This window comes from Chamaea fasciata, unplaced genomic scaffold (assembly GCF_029207755.1).
Source record: "Chamaea fasciata isolate MVZ Bird 193981 ecotype frontalis unplaced genomic scaffold, bChaFas1.0.hap1 SCAF_2, whole genome shotgun sequence".
NCBI lineage: Eukaryota > Metazoa > Chordata > Aves > Passeriformes > Sylviidae > Chamaea > Chamaea fasciata.
The window spans coordinates 85,762,539-85,778,885 of NW_027094087.1; the positions used below are offsets into that span (position 1 = coordinate 85,762,539).

The 16,347-nt window shown below is 47.1% G+C and overlaps 1 protein-coding gene across 1 annotated transcript in view; it reads right to left on the bottom strand.

The window, feature by feature from the left end:
- The window catches only part of LONRF2 (LON peptidase N-terminal domain and ring finger 2), a 34,213-nt gene extending 18,482 nt beyond the window's left edge, over positions 1-15,731 (bottom strand). The window contains exons 1-2 of the mRNA XM_066176590.1: positions 14,972-15,731; positions 973-1,091 (exon numbers count right to left, since the gene is read on the bottom strand). Coding sequence (XP_066032687.1) covers positions 973-1,091; positions 14,972-15,731 — 879 coding nt within the window. The remainder of the gene's footprint in view (positions 1-972; positions 1,092-14,971) is intronic.
- Positions 15,732-16,347: the final 616 nt, after the last annotated feature.

Consider the following 16,347-nt stretch of genomic DNA (forward strand, 5'->3'; position numbering starts at 1 on the left):
AAGGTTTTAATGGGTGCCAGGACAGATAGCCCTCAGAGACAATTACCTAACTTGCCAGAGACTCAGTGTTTCAGACAGCACCTCTCTGCCTGCCCTGCATCATCCCTGACTGGGAATGGAGCACTAGATGCACAGCCCTGCTTGCTCAGGAAGGAAGCTGAGGCATTTATGGACCATCTCCTCAGTCTCCACAGGAAGACAATGTCTGCCTAAAATCCTTCCCCATTTCCCCATGCTATGCTCTCCCCAGAAAGTAGCCAGAGGCTTTACCTGCTCAAACCTTTGCTGCAGTTTTGCTACTGATAGGAGAGAGACTGACTACAGCTGTAATCTTAGGTGGGGTAGACTGTTGGACACTCTGTCCAGCCTCAGGCAACCAGGTGCTTCTTCTATTTCTCTCTCCTAGCATCATTTCTGATACTTGCTTCAAACTGCCCACCGCTCCTTGTAGCACATCCTTTGGTTATGAAAAAAATCCCAATCCCTCTACGAAACACCGCGACACAGGTAGACATCCCAGACATGAAATTTTAGGATTGACAAGGGAAGGAAAATAATCCTGAAATACAGCCTGAGTGGCTCCTCAGAAAAACACAGTGGCCAGTAGGCTGCCAAAGCCACCTGCTTCCTGAGGACACATCATCCCAGAGAGACCTGCAGGGTCATCCTGGGCTGCTGGAGCCTTATGGACTGATTCTGCTGCCAAGAGGCAGCACAGGCTGTAACAGGTAATAGGCACCAGCATGAACAAAACCACACCACCAGCTGCCCATCACCAAAATCGCACCAGCTGGAGAGAATTCTGAGGACCTTCTGGACTTGTTCTTTAGAAAACCTGAAGATGTTTTTGGCCCTGTTAATACCACGATGTTCTTCCAACAACACCCCCAGCAGCACTGTCCTTGAGAGAACAGAGAAGCCCTGAGAAGAAGCAGTTTCCATTTTGGTCTTTACAAGAGGCAAGCACCGTACCGCGGGCCAGTGGGGTTTGTTCCGGCACAGGATGTCCGCGTCGTGAAGAGCTTGCTGGTAGTTTTTCATCAACGTACAGAGCTCTGCCCGCTGTGCTATTAATGAACACTTGCAAGGAGCTGGAAAACAAAAACAGTAGCAAGGAACTTTACTAAAAGAAGTACTAAGACATGTTAAACAATCTCATATCCAGCCACTGAAATCAAAAAAATCACTACTTTGCACCCATTACATTTATACTCTCCTGTAATGGAAAAAAAGGCAATTCCTCCATTCTTTCCTGCTTAAGATATATTCTTCTCACCCTAAAGCAACCTCTGTGTTTTATCTAGCAGTACAAACTTCATATCCACAAATAGGACGTCACTGCTCTTTTCCCCACTTCACAGGACACTTCAGAAAGCAAAAAGAAAAAAAGCTGTTTCTACCCCCAGTGTGGAGAAAGAAATCACCAGTGCAGGACTTTAGCTAAAATGTTCCCAGAAGCCATTAAGTAACAAAAACGCATGCAATCTTAACACTTCATATTCGCTTGCCTCCCCCAGGGCAAGCAAACCTCTCATGATCACACACCTTGCCTCCACAAATCCATGAATCATTCAGTTCACATGGACTATGAACTTCCCAAGCATCATTATTCTGTCCTTTCTTAAGATCTCTACAACACATTTTAATTTCATAGAACCACAGAAACATTGGCTGATCCATATTCAGCCTTGCTCCCCAGGACCTCCAGCTCTTTTCTGCAGATCTGCTGTCTAGTCCAGCCCATCCTGCTGCACAGGGTTATTGTGTCCCAGGTGTACTTCCTTTGCAGAAGTAGACGAGACTGCTCAGCCCATGCCCCAGGTTGCAGGTTTGAATGGCAGCCCCGCCCTCTAGCAGAAGTCGCTTCTTCCTCTCCCAGTTTGGTGCCAGGGACAAACTCACTGTCAGCCTGTGGTGCAAGCTGTTAATAAGGTGCTAAACTGTGTCAACCCCACTACCAACACCTGGACAAGGCCACTGGCAGCCGTACCTCAGCAGCTCTCAAGCCACTAGTGACCACCTCATGCCCCATGGTCCAGTTAATTGTCCACCTCCCTGCCACAACGCCCCCAGCTTGGCAAGGACAGTCCAGCAGGCTGCAGCAGCAACCTTGCAAAACACACAATAAGTCCCAAATAATGCTCTGCTTTTGTTCACTAGAACAGTTACGTCATCATAGGAGATGAGATTGATGAGAGATTTACTCTAGGTCACTGTTGACCTTCCTGGAAGGCTGGAAGCTGGCTGCTGGCAGCGAAGTGCAGTAATCCTTTCCCAAACTGGTTAAAACTGTCAAAACTGGTAATAAACTTTACAAAGGCTCCAAGGTGTGCTGAGAGACAGTATCATGTATCTGAAAATTTTAAACTTCACATGCAAAGTTGCTCACATCCAAACTTTTCCACCAAGTATCACCTTATGCATGTTCACACACAGGGCTCCTGTCTCCATACTTCTGCTCTCTTCAGCCTGCATTGGCTGCACAGGATCTCACTTCAGCACCAGCACACTGAATGTGCCCTCAGTAGGAACACACAGCCCAGGTACAAACACATATGGATGGACACACAGCAAGCACAACTGCTGCAGGTGCCACCACTCTAAGTTCAAGGACCTACCAGGAGGGATGGCCCAACATCACATTCCCCTCCCACCTCCTCCCCTCTCTTGGGCTGATGCTACTGCTCGTGCAGCAAACCAGGCTTGTGTGGCCGCACCGAGAACCACAGCAAAGGATCAGCTGACTGAAAGTTAATTCAATAGCAACAAATAGAAAGGTTTAAGAGGATCAGTTTCCCCTCAACTAGTTCATTGTACAGCCACACAAACTTGAGTGCCAGGACACTGGATAAGAAGGAAAGAAGCAGCAAGGAGCGCTGCCTTTTTTGGCTGGAGCATGGACTGCCGCCAGATAATACTAACTGCAGCATGACTTATCAGGGTTGATGCTTCTCCACTGGTCTCAGACAGTGAGAGCTAGAGACTACACTTAGAGCTCTGCAAAAGCTCACATGGTGGGGTTCTATGCTGGTTTTGGTTTGTGTAGTTATGTCATGGTTTGTTATGTTTTTCTTTAACTATTACACATGCAGACTGCTGCATGCAGTGATCCACATTTCTGCCTGTTAGTTTTTAAAAAGACTGCAAGTGAAATGAAATTGAAAAGCAATTAACCTAATATCTTCAAGTAAGTTTTTCATTTATTTTAGCAGATGCTAAAATATGAAATTATTTAATTTCGCTGCATTTGAACAGTAAGGAATTCATGTTTTGTATTTCCATCTTTGTATCTGCTTTAGGATACTCAGGCGCAGGGTATGCTGAAGGGGATAGAAGCACCAAGCATAGTTAGGCACCTCCACAGGAAAGCAGGGTGCAGGGTGGGGTATTTCTGGCACCATAGGAAAAGGAAGCAGTGTGAGATTACAGGTCAAGTCAGCTTGCTGCTTCTGTTCACTACTGCACATTTGGCCACACTGATGCTATCCAGCACTCCATAATGGTTCACACACCCAACAGACCCAGAGACAGAACAGGTTCATCAGCTCTTTTTCAGGAACTTGTCTTCACTGCAAAACTTTTTAAGCAAAAAAAAAGCTATTGCAGAGCACACCAGTGTGGCAAAGGCTGCAGATCCTCCTGAAGCACAGTCCAAAGGGTCTCACAATATGAAAGCAAAATAAACCAACCTGGAGGCAAGCCAGAAAAAGCTACGTGTATTCATGGCTTGTACCTCTTGTTCACTGAGACTCAGTCAGAAAGCATAAGGTGTGGCCCATCCTAATGAGTAACTGGCAAGGAATGTTTAGTTAACTGAGAGAAAGGAAAAACCCTACAAACCAAGCAGCTTTGCTAAAGACAACAGCATTTATGAGGACACAGTCTAACGAGTCTTCTGTAGGGAGATGAAGCATCTAGACTAGATGCTGTATCTAGAGTGGTGCCCAGCCACCTCCATTCAGACTCACCTCACCCACAAAGTAAGCAGTGCAGCCTAAAAATCTTGCTGGCTCTACACCTCCTTCTTTGTGAGTGGAACTGAGCTATCAGCTGCCTGACTTTCACTCAGGGTCCACACGGAAGTGGGATGAAAAAGTACATACACAGCTTCAGCCTAAGTAACTACAGGGTTTCTTGTGAGCACCACGATATTGAGTTGTTCCACGCCACAGCAAATGCTGTGGTGAAAATAATCAGTCACAGAAGGTGGAAGGAGAAGGCTTGAGGAGGTACAGAGTTTGTGAACGCTGCTGGATGTCAGTATACAAGTATGCCAGTGTTTAAGGCCAGGCTGGACAATGCCTTGAGCACCCCAATCCAGTGGTCTAGTAAGTGTCTTGGCCAATGGGATTAGATGATCTTTAAGGTCCCTTCCAACTCTTAACATTTTGATTCTACACTATAATACCTTCAAGTTTATTTTTGCAATTAAAAAAACCAAAAAAAACACCCCAAAAACAAAACAACCCCCCCAAAATTAAAAAAAAACCAAAACCCACACACACACAAAAAAACCACAACCAAAACAAACAAACAAACAAAAAAAACCCACAAAAACAAAACAAAACAAAAAACCAATGAAACAACCTTAAAAAAAAAAAGCTGCACAATAGTCAAAAGTTTGTTTTAAAATAATGCACCCTTTCTCTCTTCTGGAGATAAAGAGCAGAGGAAAAAAAAGATTTCTTTTATTAAATTACTTATTATTTCAAGCCAAATTAAAAAAGAAAAGCATAGAAAATTTTACTGTTTCCACAATACCAGCAGATGGCATTTTGTGAATCCAACTCCTCCTGGGAATCTACAGCTGCACAGCAAAATTTATGTCCTTGTCAGCATCAGGGATGCAGTGCTGAGGCTCCCAGGATCTGCAGCTCCAGGCAGCTGGGACACAGGGACTTCCTCCAAGACACAAGTCCTGGAAGTCTTCCCGAGCATTTCCCTTCCCCCCCCCCGGCCATAATCCCACTGTACCAGACAAAAACCTGGTCCATCCAGGGCCCAGAGCAGAAGTATGTTTGGGTCTTTGCCTCCTGGACCCTCCTTTGGACCACCAAATATTTCCTACCCTGAGTGCGGGTTTTAATTTTCCTCCTTCACCATGTTTGTGCTCATATGCACCTTTGTTACACTGTGCTTTTACTTACACAGAAGTTATCACTCAAAATTACTTTTCCAGATATGCCCAAGCATTCAGGTTTTTTAAAAAACTATTCTGTGGAGTTCGGGAGGCTGGTAGGAGAGCAGGGCTCCCCAAAATCTCCTTGTGCCTGGAAGGCAGCTAGAGGAATTATGAGAATTTGCCCAACTGACCAGATGACGATAGAAGTTTTTACTGTAATAAACTACACTGTCATTTCTTCCAGGAACTCAGAACAGAAAGAACAAGTTTAAAGTTGCTAGAACTCTCTAACTCTCCTTATCTGACAATTCTTCCTAGAAAATTGCATCTTATTCACACCTATTTCAATTCTAAGCATATTTCCTGAAGGCATGAGCAGAACTGAAACACTGTTGCCACAAACACCTTTCAGTCTTGCTTGCAAGAGTCAGCCTGCAACAGTATTTCAGCAGAAACTTCTCTCACATTTTAAAGAAATTTCTGCCCTGGAGAGAGAAAGAAACTTTAGTTCTGAACATTTCAGTATTGAAAGCCTTTTAATAAGCTTGAAAAATAATATGAAACATATACTTTCATTTCAGTGAGAAATTAGCAAGTTTCAGTAATTAACTGAATAGCAAATTAGCTTCCCACCTCCAACTTCATGCAAGCATGACATGTCCACACACAAAAAATGGATGCACAGGGTTGTTTGGTAGGGAGTGAGGGGGTGGCAAAGAGAAAGGTGCAGTTTAGATAAAATTAGCAGAAGTAGTAAAGACATTCAGAAATTTAAAATAAAACTTCATTTCACAGCAAAGACAAAAGCCAGGGTCAGCTTCCCAAACCTGATAAAGGAAGACAATGAACATGACTACGTACTTGCAATCAGCAAACCCATGTTTTCTAAATCATCAGTCCACATTAATTGGATTAACAAGTGGACTTGAGAAAGTATACATATTTTCTGAGTATCATGGCTTTTCCTCCTTGCATTTGCATTACTGGCATCTTCCCGAAGTGAAGTAATCAAAGACCCCAGAGGACATATGCAAGACCTTTTAGTGCACAGAGAGCACAATAAAAGATGGCTCTTCCTCCAGAAGTCTACTTGTGCAACCCAGCACCCTTCCACAGCATTTACAAGGCAGGTACTTGTGAACAGGACACTGCAGGCAAGCGGAACACACATTTCCCCTGGGGGACCAAGGGACCAACACTGGCAGACAGTAGTGTATGGCCTTAGGAACTCTTGAAATAGGCTGTGGTGAGCATGAGGAGCACATGGCACCACCATCCTCCACTTGAGCCTGTGCCACCAATTTTTAGGAAGATGTAATTTTAAGATTGATACTAATTTCTCTTGGGCCTCTCTATTTTGCTGTTCAAAGCCCAGGCTTAAGAACACAGCTCGTGCTGAACAAAATGCTTTAGAACCTCAGCAGTTTTATTTCAGGCTCAGTAAGTCCTCAGCTAGGAAGCCCCATATGTTATTTAAAGCTGGACTGTCATCACTGCCAAGCACAGCTAATTACTATTCCCATCATTACTCAGGAGAAACACCGTAAGGGAAGTTGCATGCTAGTCACAAGAGCTGCTACAGATGATGCAGCTAACTGCACCCTCGCCTCTGTGCTGTAGCTCTGGTCTCATGAGGCAGAAGCATGTCAATTACATTACATTACATTATTACAAATTAATGTATTACCAATTACATTAACCTAACCAAAGTTTAGTTTACATGTCCACAGCTGCAAAGCCAATGATAACCTTTTTCCCAAACCCTTAAGTCACGAATTGCATGCAGCAGCAGCAAAAGTCCCAAATTCAAGAACGTCCCAGCACATATCTAAGTATAATATTTAGATCATTGCTCCCTCCTGTGCAAATCCTAACCTTTCAACACTCTGCACTCTTTCCAGGTAATACAGAATGAAACAACACACCCTCCCTCTATTTTCAGTTCCCACTCTACCCTTTGGACGTTTGGGCTGCTTCACATGATGTACCCCAAGTCCATCTATGACCTCTTGGCACTTGCAAAATAAAAGCAGTAAGTACACAAATATGACTCATTTTTCAATGCTTACTAATTCACCTAGCATTTAGGTCAAGGCTGGGAAAGGTTCCCTACCAAAGTCAGTCTGAGCCAGTACCAAAGCCTCAGTCAGAATGCAATTATCCTCTCAAACATCATGTACAGAGACTGCCCCAAATCAAGATATCTATGGACCGAAGTAGGATGTAACAAGATTCAAAACCGAAACAAAAAACCACCAAGGAGTCAACCCCCTGCCAGAACTTCAAAGCACCCAAGGAAAAGTTCTGATCTTCCCAAAGAAACAAGGACCTATGCTAGGTGCAAAAGAATCTGTGATTGCAAGGAGACTCCTAAGAGACCACTATATTTTGCCGACAAGGCAGGACCAGCCAAGTAGGTCCCCCACGATCACAGTTTATTTAACAAGATCAATTTACAGCAAGATATTCTATGATAAAACTACTTTACCAGTGACAACACAGTTGCCTTCTCAGACATGATTGGTACATAGGCTACATTTCTAGAAGTTACCCTTCAGGTCTCTCTATAAGCTCTTTTTCCAGTTAAAGCTTGTTCCAGAATTCCTGACTTTTGCTAAAAGGACCCCCTTGTTTCTTTGTTACTACCTCACTTCTGTCCTCAAATAGAGCAGATCTCTTAATACATTTGCAAAAAAAGAAAAAAGTACTACAGTACCCTACTAATTTTAAGATAAGGAAGCATAAGTCAGTTCTATAAATGTCTTCTTTCAAAAGCAAAAGACATTCTGTAATACTTTAACAAAGAAAAAAGAAGAGTATGCTGTTTGAAGAGACTTCAAAAAATTCTTTAGACTTTGATAAGTAGGTATAGCTCATTCTCAAGGAATGCTGAAGTAGTTCAATTATTTATAGGAAATTACATCTGGATTACATACATGAAGGGGGAGGGGAAAATACAGTTTTGTACCATTAAAGATGGGCTAAGTTGCATGAGAAATGCTAATTACTTTTTAAAAAACCACACAAAAACCCAAAAACCCACAGCAAGAATGTTCCCTTCACCAGTGATGAATAAGCCTCCTGAACACCTCAGCTCTGGTCTTGCAGCTCGGCAGTGCCTCTGCCTTCAGCAGACCCTCTGCAAGCAGGCAAAAACTTCCAGAGACCCAACTACAGGACCTGAGCACACAACCACAAGCTCTGTACAAACCAAGAGTAACAAGAGCTTCTCCTGAGCTTCTCCTTCAAATGAATTGACATGTTTCCAGTGGTGACATACATGAAGTATTTACTACTATTTTTCAAGCACTACTTCACAGTAAAAGGGGGAGGGGAAGTGGGGAGGCAATGAGGGGCAGAACTCTGCAAAATACTTCAAGTTTAAAAATAACTCTGGGATTATTGCAACAGTCTCCAGGTAACCTTGACTCCTACTTTTACAAGTTTTTCTGTTCATGTAGAACAGAGCAAAGAGGTTTTGGAGACACACTTTAAGCGGATTCCAAGACATGATTTTACAGAGGGATCTGAAAGTTCCTTTTTTAGCACAACTCCTCTAAGCAGCAAGCATCTACTATTTTTTGTACAGGTAATTTCAGAAACACTACCTCTCATTCTTATCTTCAAGTCACCTTAATTTAGGAGCTACAAAATTAAATATTCTTCTGATAAATTATTAAAATGACTGAACCAGTTGCTGTTGCAGGAGTCATGACAGCTGTCTACCACGGCTTTTTTGTTGTTTTTGCTAAATGGCTGCTGCAACATCAAAGACTTACTTCTTTACTACTGCAAAAAGGAAAGTGTACCCAAGACCCTGTGAAGAAGGAAGATTTGGCCAACATCTTTTTTACCATATCAGGAAAAGACAAATGACCTTGTCTTTTAACAGCAGCCTTCTAGAAATGGTGTACAAAAGAAGAGACCATTAAAGTGCTCTAATACATACAATGCACATACAGGTGCATGTGGATGCTCTCTGGCAGTTTTCTTTGAACAAGACTTTGGTGCAAGTGCAACCATTAACAAGGGTACAACCTTAGAAAAATGGCAGAACTAATAAAATGCATACGATGGCATCAGCTTCCTCTAGAAAAATTTAAACACAGCTGTCTCTAAAGACAGCTCAGTAGCTTCCCTTTACAGATGGGGACTCTGCTTCTTCTGACCCTGACCCAGGACTAACAGAGAAATCCATCACTGGTCAGGGCTGCAATAGGCAAGCACCTGAAGGCTGTTCCACCAGCCCACCAAGAAATTCTGATCATCCTTTCCCCCCCTTATCTGAAACAACTTAGACACACACATAGAAGGAAAATGCCCAAGCAAATTATTTCTGGGGCATGGCAGTATTCTTGCCTATCTTATGGCTGTGAGCACTCAGTGTAACTCCCAAGAATGCTTGGCTGGAAGTTTACCTATGCCATGCTCTCCAGGAAGGAGTGCAACTCCACAATCTGCATTTACCTAGCAGGAAAATCTACAGCAGTTGCTCTTGAATCAACTCGCACTGATGGTCTGTAGCTTTCTTTGTGCCTTTTTTCTACCACCTCCTGGCCCGTCCCACCCCCTTAATTCAATTCTTACAAAGGGAGAATTTGGAAGGCATCAGATAAATTTCCATTAATTGCTTGACCACAAAAGTAATTAGTGTTGACTGGACACAATAAGCTTTCTTTTGGTTCAGACCAATTTATGGTGATCATCCACCGGGGTGAGGAGGGAGGGTTCTTCAAGGTCTGGCCAAGAGAGGCAGATTCTCCTCTTTCCACCAAAGCTCAGGAAACCTTCTGCATTTTGTTTCTAGTAACACCACAACCCTACCCAGTGGGCCAGAGGTCAGTGAGCAGCTCTCCACTCCGTGAGACTGGAGACACACCATCCCCAGCACCCACACAGCAGCACCTCCCTTGCTTGCTCCGCAGCACTGCTACCTCTGATACTGCTTTGGGCTTGGTACAAACTCACCTTCTCTCCTTGGCCTTTCCTACGCCATCCTTTATCCACTTGAAACAAAGATCCACACAGACATGTGTAAAGGAGCCTTTTCTTCCTAAGTCCTCAATCTCTCACAGTGTTTTGAAAACTCTATTATATGGTTGAGCTTTATCTCCTACATGCTCATTCTGGAACCCTTGGCAGGGGTGGAACTAAAATCCTGGGCAATGTGAGCAGCTGGATGCATCAGCTATCCCCCCAATGCCCCAGGACAAACATTTCTGCTCAGAAAGAGTCCATCACACTAGAAGTAAACACAACTACTTTGAGTGTTTGCTAAACTCTTACAGCACTCCAGAAACAATGATCTTCTCAGGCCTGATAAACTTTGCAGCAGTGGGTAACTACACACAGAAGCCAGCATGTCTCATGTAGAAACAGGGTGTCCTGGAACACCAGTGTCCAGATAGGATGTGTGCCACCCTCAGGGCTGGGACCCAACTGTACTGCACACAGCAAGCAAACAAGCTCCATCACACCACTGGAGCCAGGGCAGGGTCACCCCTCTACACTCAAGGCTCATTCGAGACGAGGGTCAGGTGGGCGCAACAGGGTCACAGCCCTTCCCAACACAGCCCTGTGGGCAGGCTTGAGAGACCACGCAAGACCTGCAACTGCTGACACAGCCCAGGAAACAGAACTGTGACAGAACAGCAGCAACAGGAGCCACAGAACTACACCCCTGGGCTTTGTAGCCCTGAGCAGACATCTTCAGGCTGATTAACAGGAAAGGCACAGCATGCTAACAGGCTGTCTTAGTACAAAGAAGGGCACAGAGAAATTTTGGCTTAAGGCATGACCCAAGACCACCCCAAATGTCTCACACTCTGCATGCATGTTGTCTAATGAATGTACACTCATCCCAATGAGAGCTTAATTTCTTTTACAGCTGTACTTGGGAAAAGCTCTATTCACAATTTTCCCAATGAAACAACAGCTACCTGTTGCCTCTCTGAGAACTGCTTTGGAGAAACAAAAAAAAACCCCACCAAAACCACAACACACTCCCACCAAAAGCACATCCTCAAAATACATTAATTTTTCACTGAAATCTTCACTTTAACTTCAGGCCCACATACTTTAACTTAAAGAGTCTGTATGCCTGGATATAAGGAAATGACTGTACTCCTTCCAAGCACAGTCCCTTCAGAAAGTATCTCCATCAGAGAGAGAGCTGCAGGTGAAAGAAAAAAGGGTGGAGAAAGTATAGACTGCACAAAAAGGCCCCAAACCCAAATAAACAAAAGAAAACAACCCCACAAACAAAGCAATCCTGCATACATATATGATACATTTCATTTTAATTAACCTAGGAATCCAGACAATCAAAAGACTAGTTAGAAAAGAAGGGATGTCAGAGAGGAAGCCCACCTCTGATCCCCACACGAATGAAATTCAGAAAGCTGGGGTAACGGCCATGAGAGCAACATTTGGACAATACTTGATATTACGATGGCTGAACCGCATAAATTATGCTTGGCACAGAAAATGATCCATCTGGAAACAAATGTTTTCTTTCAAGCAGCTTGGCATGTGCTTACTTTGAAGCTGCAGTAATTAGATACCTTACAATAATGGAGGATCTATTACAATGTCTATAGCAGCAAAAAAAAAAAAAAAAAAAGGCAGTGACTTTGTATAAAACAGTAGAGATCACATCACAAGAGGACTGGAAGGATCAAATAGCAAAGCTGATTTTCTTAAGAACAAAAAACCCCACTCAACCACACCTGAATCCATAGCAGACTATGGGAGTGTACATGGGAGCAGCAGTATTGCTGTAGATGTGATAGTTAAGGACAAAAGATGAACATACTCACTAAGAGTATGAGTTTGTAAGACTGACTAGTTCAGCTGGAAAAATTTGACAACTCGAAGGCACGTAGACCTCATCCCAGGCCTGAAATACGTATCACACATTCCAGATTGCACCAAAATGTAATTCAAGAATTGAAGCACCTTGAGAACTAAAGTGTGAATCAGGAGAAGGTCAAAAACAGAACAAGCAAGTGATAGGAAAACTTGCTTTAATATTGCATCACATGAAGCTAGTTGTAACAACTAGAGTAGGAAAGTATTCCACAAAAAAAAAGGTTAAAAAATCCCACTGAAGTGTGTGTACTGCCAAGAAACCTGGAATTTTATCTAACTCTATACCACAATTGTATAATCAATGTGTTCATGTACCTTCAGTCGCTAAGAAGAAATTTTAATGATATCCAGGTCCTTGACACTCAGTAGCAATACACAAGCATTTGGAAGTTGTAAAAAGCACTTATCTTCTCACGAATTAGAAGCCTGTTCAGTCGGGAGTGGAGGAAACTGAGGGGACACCTCATCACAATTTACAGCTTCCTCACAAGGGGAAGTGAAGGGCAAGGCACTGATCTCTCTTCTCTGGTGACCAAGGATAGGACCTGAGGAAACAGCATGAAGCTGAGTTTGGGGAGGTTTAGGTTGGATTTTAGGAAAAGATTTTTCGCCCAGAGGGTGGTTGGGCACTGGAACAGGCTCCTCAGGGAAATGGTCACAGCCACAAGCTTGACAGAGTTCAGGACGGTTGTGGACAATGCTCTCAGGCACATGGTGTGACTCCTAGGGTTGTCCTGTGCATTTAAGTCACCCAATATGCTAACATTTAAATACTGAACAGTTAGAAAAGAGCTGTGGGGTTTGGTTTTTTTTTCCTTATTTACCATGATACGTGGTTGGAAAACAAGAAGCTAACTCTAGCATGTCAAAAAGCAGTACCAGATGAATATGTGGCAAGAATTTAAGAACATGAGGCTCTTACACAGCAGTTCAATTTGTGAGAAACAGCACCGACACACACAAAGTATCAAAAAAGATGACAGGCTGGAGGCATGGGCTGCCCTTCATCAGCAGGAATTTGGATCCACTACAGGGAAGTTACGACATTTAGCCTATGGCTTTTGGATTTCAAAAGCTAGTAAAACACATGTTATTATTTTCAATTACAATTTAAATAAAAAGAAAAAATTCAATTTCACTGACAGAGTGACGACTTTCTGAACAGATTCCCAGGCTGCTTGGGAAATCACCAAAGACAGAAATAAGGACACTGCAAAGGAGTTATCTTGAGACCCTGATGAACAACAGCCATGGCTGGAGATTGTACTCCAAGGACAGGAAGGAGAAAGACACATGCTGTGTGAGAACACAAGCAGCACACCACAGTCTTCCCTCTCCTTTTACCCCCATGCAGACACAGCAAGAAGCTCACAACAGTGAGAAATAGTTCTCTAAAAAACTCTTCAAACACTGATTTCATTGATGAGATGCTATTTTCCCCAGAAGCAGGACTGTGAATCCAAAATATTAGGAGGCTTCCCTACTGAAAACTCACCGTGTCCACCAGTGACCTACATTAAGCCTCTCCTCTCTCTCTGCTTCACCTTCCTTCTTGGGCTCCATCCTGCCCTACTTTAATAGGGATTACTTCAGCTAAAGCACATAATAGTTTTATAGGGACACTCAGCTAGGTCTGAAAACTCGTCACATCTAGATGGAAAAGTGGAAGAAATAGCAGAAGTAATGGTTTCCACAGCCAGCACCAGCTGTGAGGAGATAGTACGCTGTGCTATCCCATCCCAAACTCTTCTGTCTCCAATGCCTATCATGAAACCGTGGGAAAAAAATGAAAGTGAGTCAAGGACTGGCATAATGGTGAAATTGTTTCTCTCCAGCAAATGAAATTTAAAAAAAAAAAAAAATCAGCGCCATTTATCCCTGCATCTAACAATTAGGATCAAGGAACGCGATTTTTAGTCAACGCAGGGAAGGAGCCCATTGTCAGAGGAGCAGCACAGATTTCCCTCCACTTGCCTTTCAAAGACATTTACCCGCAGGATTTCGTCAGTGTTAAAACGACGGAGGCTTTCTCCCCCCTTCCTCCTCGATTAAACCGGACATCCATCACGCTGAGACCGGAGGAGCGGCAGATCCCGGGGGATTTGCAGAGATCGCGGCTCTCCCCCACTGCACGCCTCTCCGACATTCACGGTGTTGTACCACCCCCACCGCTCGCAAGGGCAAACAAGCCGGGCGCACGCACGCATTCATCCACTACTACAAGGCTACAACCGAGCGAGCAGGATCCACCTACTACTCGGCGCACAGCCTAAAAACAAGCTAGTTTAGATAAACTAAGGCTGCCATCGGTTTGGCAGAGGAAGAAGGCAAGCATTTTTATTTAAAGCCAAGCTCTTCAGAGAACACCCCGCACACAGAAACCCTGCGTGTCAACAAAGAGGCTACGCTCAAACCACGGGCGGACCATCCCTCCTCCAAGGCTAGACGTAGATTAATCATAAGTGCACAGTGCAAGATAAAGGAAATTGTCTGAGCCTTTACACCTACTGATATCTCATTAAGTGTTTTCAAAGCTTTTCTCTTGCTGAAGGTGCACGTAGCTGAATGAATCCGATCCACACACTCATTTCTTCCAGGAAGCCGCGGCAGGGCTCAACACGACCACTGCTGCGTATCCTACACTGAATGATGGCTTCCCCATAAATAGGAAAGCGGGTTTTCTAGAAATACTGCATAATGAGTCATCGGCAGCGAACAGCTAAACGCCAGGCACCTTCAAAGCAAGGGCAGAAATACCAGTGGAACAAAAATAGCCATTCACTGGAGCGGGGGGCGGGCAGGAGAGGAGACCCGCTGGCAGGATTCCCACTCGTAACCTCCCCCAGGTGCCCTCTCCCACCATTCACCGCAAGCCCTCTCCCCGCCCGGCTGCGGGGGCCAGCCCGGTGCCGGCGGGCAGCGCTGCCCCCGCCGCGCCCCCTCCTCCTCATCTTCCTGCTGCCCGCCGGCGCCACTCACCCATCTCTAGGGCCTGGTTGTACTTCTCCAGGGCGGCCGGCAGCTCTTGGCGCTCCCGCAGCGCGTCGCCCTCGGCGCGGAGCCGCCGCGCCCGGCTCTCGGCGCCGAACCACTTGTGCAGCAGGTTGCCCAGCACCACGTTGACCCGCGGGCGGCCGGCGGCCGGCGGCAAGGCGGCGGCGGCAGGGGTCGGCTCGGCGGGGCGGCGCGGGCGGTGGCAGCGGCCGCAGTCGCCGGGCTCGGCGCAGCGGCGGCAGTGGGTGTGCCCGCAGTGCAGGGTCACCGGCTCGCACAGCAGCCGCCGGCACAGCGGGCAGGCGAAGAGCTCGGGCGGCCGGCAGCACGCCGGGTCGCCCAGACCCTCGCCCTCCGCCCCGCCGCCACCGGCCGCGCCGCTCCCCCAGGGCGGGAGGCGCAGCTCCTTGTCGCGGATGCTGAGGGCGACGCTCTCCGCCAGCTCCCGCAGCTCCTCAGGCCGGAGCCGTGCCAGCCGCGCCGCCGCGCCGTAGGCGTCCAGCGCCTCGGCCATGCGGCCGGCCCTGGCCAACGCGTCGGCGCGGCGGAGGCACAGGCCCCGCTCGGGCTGCGGCAGCCCCGCCAGCTCCGAGCCGTAGATCTCGGCCGCCAGCTCGAAGTTGCCGCCGCGGAAGGCCTCCTCCGCCACCTGCAGCATCTCGGCGCAGGGTCCCCCCGCCGCCGCCGCCCTGGCCCCGGCCCCGGCGGCGGGCGGCAGCGCGCAGGGCCCCGGGCCCAGCTCCATGCCCGCGCGGCGCCGCCGGCCCCGGGCCGCCCTACTCCATGCTGGGCCCGCGGCGCTGCCGACTCCGGCTTCTTCCTGGGAGGGGACGGCGACGGAAGGGAGGGAGGGAGGGAGGGATGGAGAGGGGGCGTGTCACATCTCTGCAGCAGGGGGGCGGCTCCCGGGAGGGGGAAGGGGGAACGGCGGCGGGGATGGGGGGCGGACCGGCTCCCGGCTTATGTAAGGGGCGAGCGGTCGGGTAAAACCACCCGAGGCCGGCAGACCGCCCGCCCTCCGCGGGGGCAGCGGTGGCGCGGCGGGAGCTCCTCTTCCGTCCCTCCCTCCGTGCCCGCCCGCCCGCCCGGCCGCCGCCGCCAGGTGCCGGTGCCGCACGTGCCCGCCCCGCACGTGCCCCGCGCCGCCGCGCCCGCACGTGCGCCCGGTCCGGCGGCTCCCAGCGGGAGCGGGGCCGGGGGGGCTTCCGCCGTGCGGCTCCTGCCGAGCTCAGCCTCTTCCTTCCCGTTTCCTGGTGCCCGGCGTTAACCGCTTCCTCGCCGGGGCTGCCGGACCCTCCTGTCCCATCGCCTCCCGTCCCGCCGTGCGCCGGGACCCCCCGGTGCCGCCCCGCCGCCGGGCG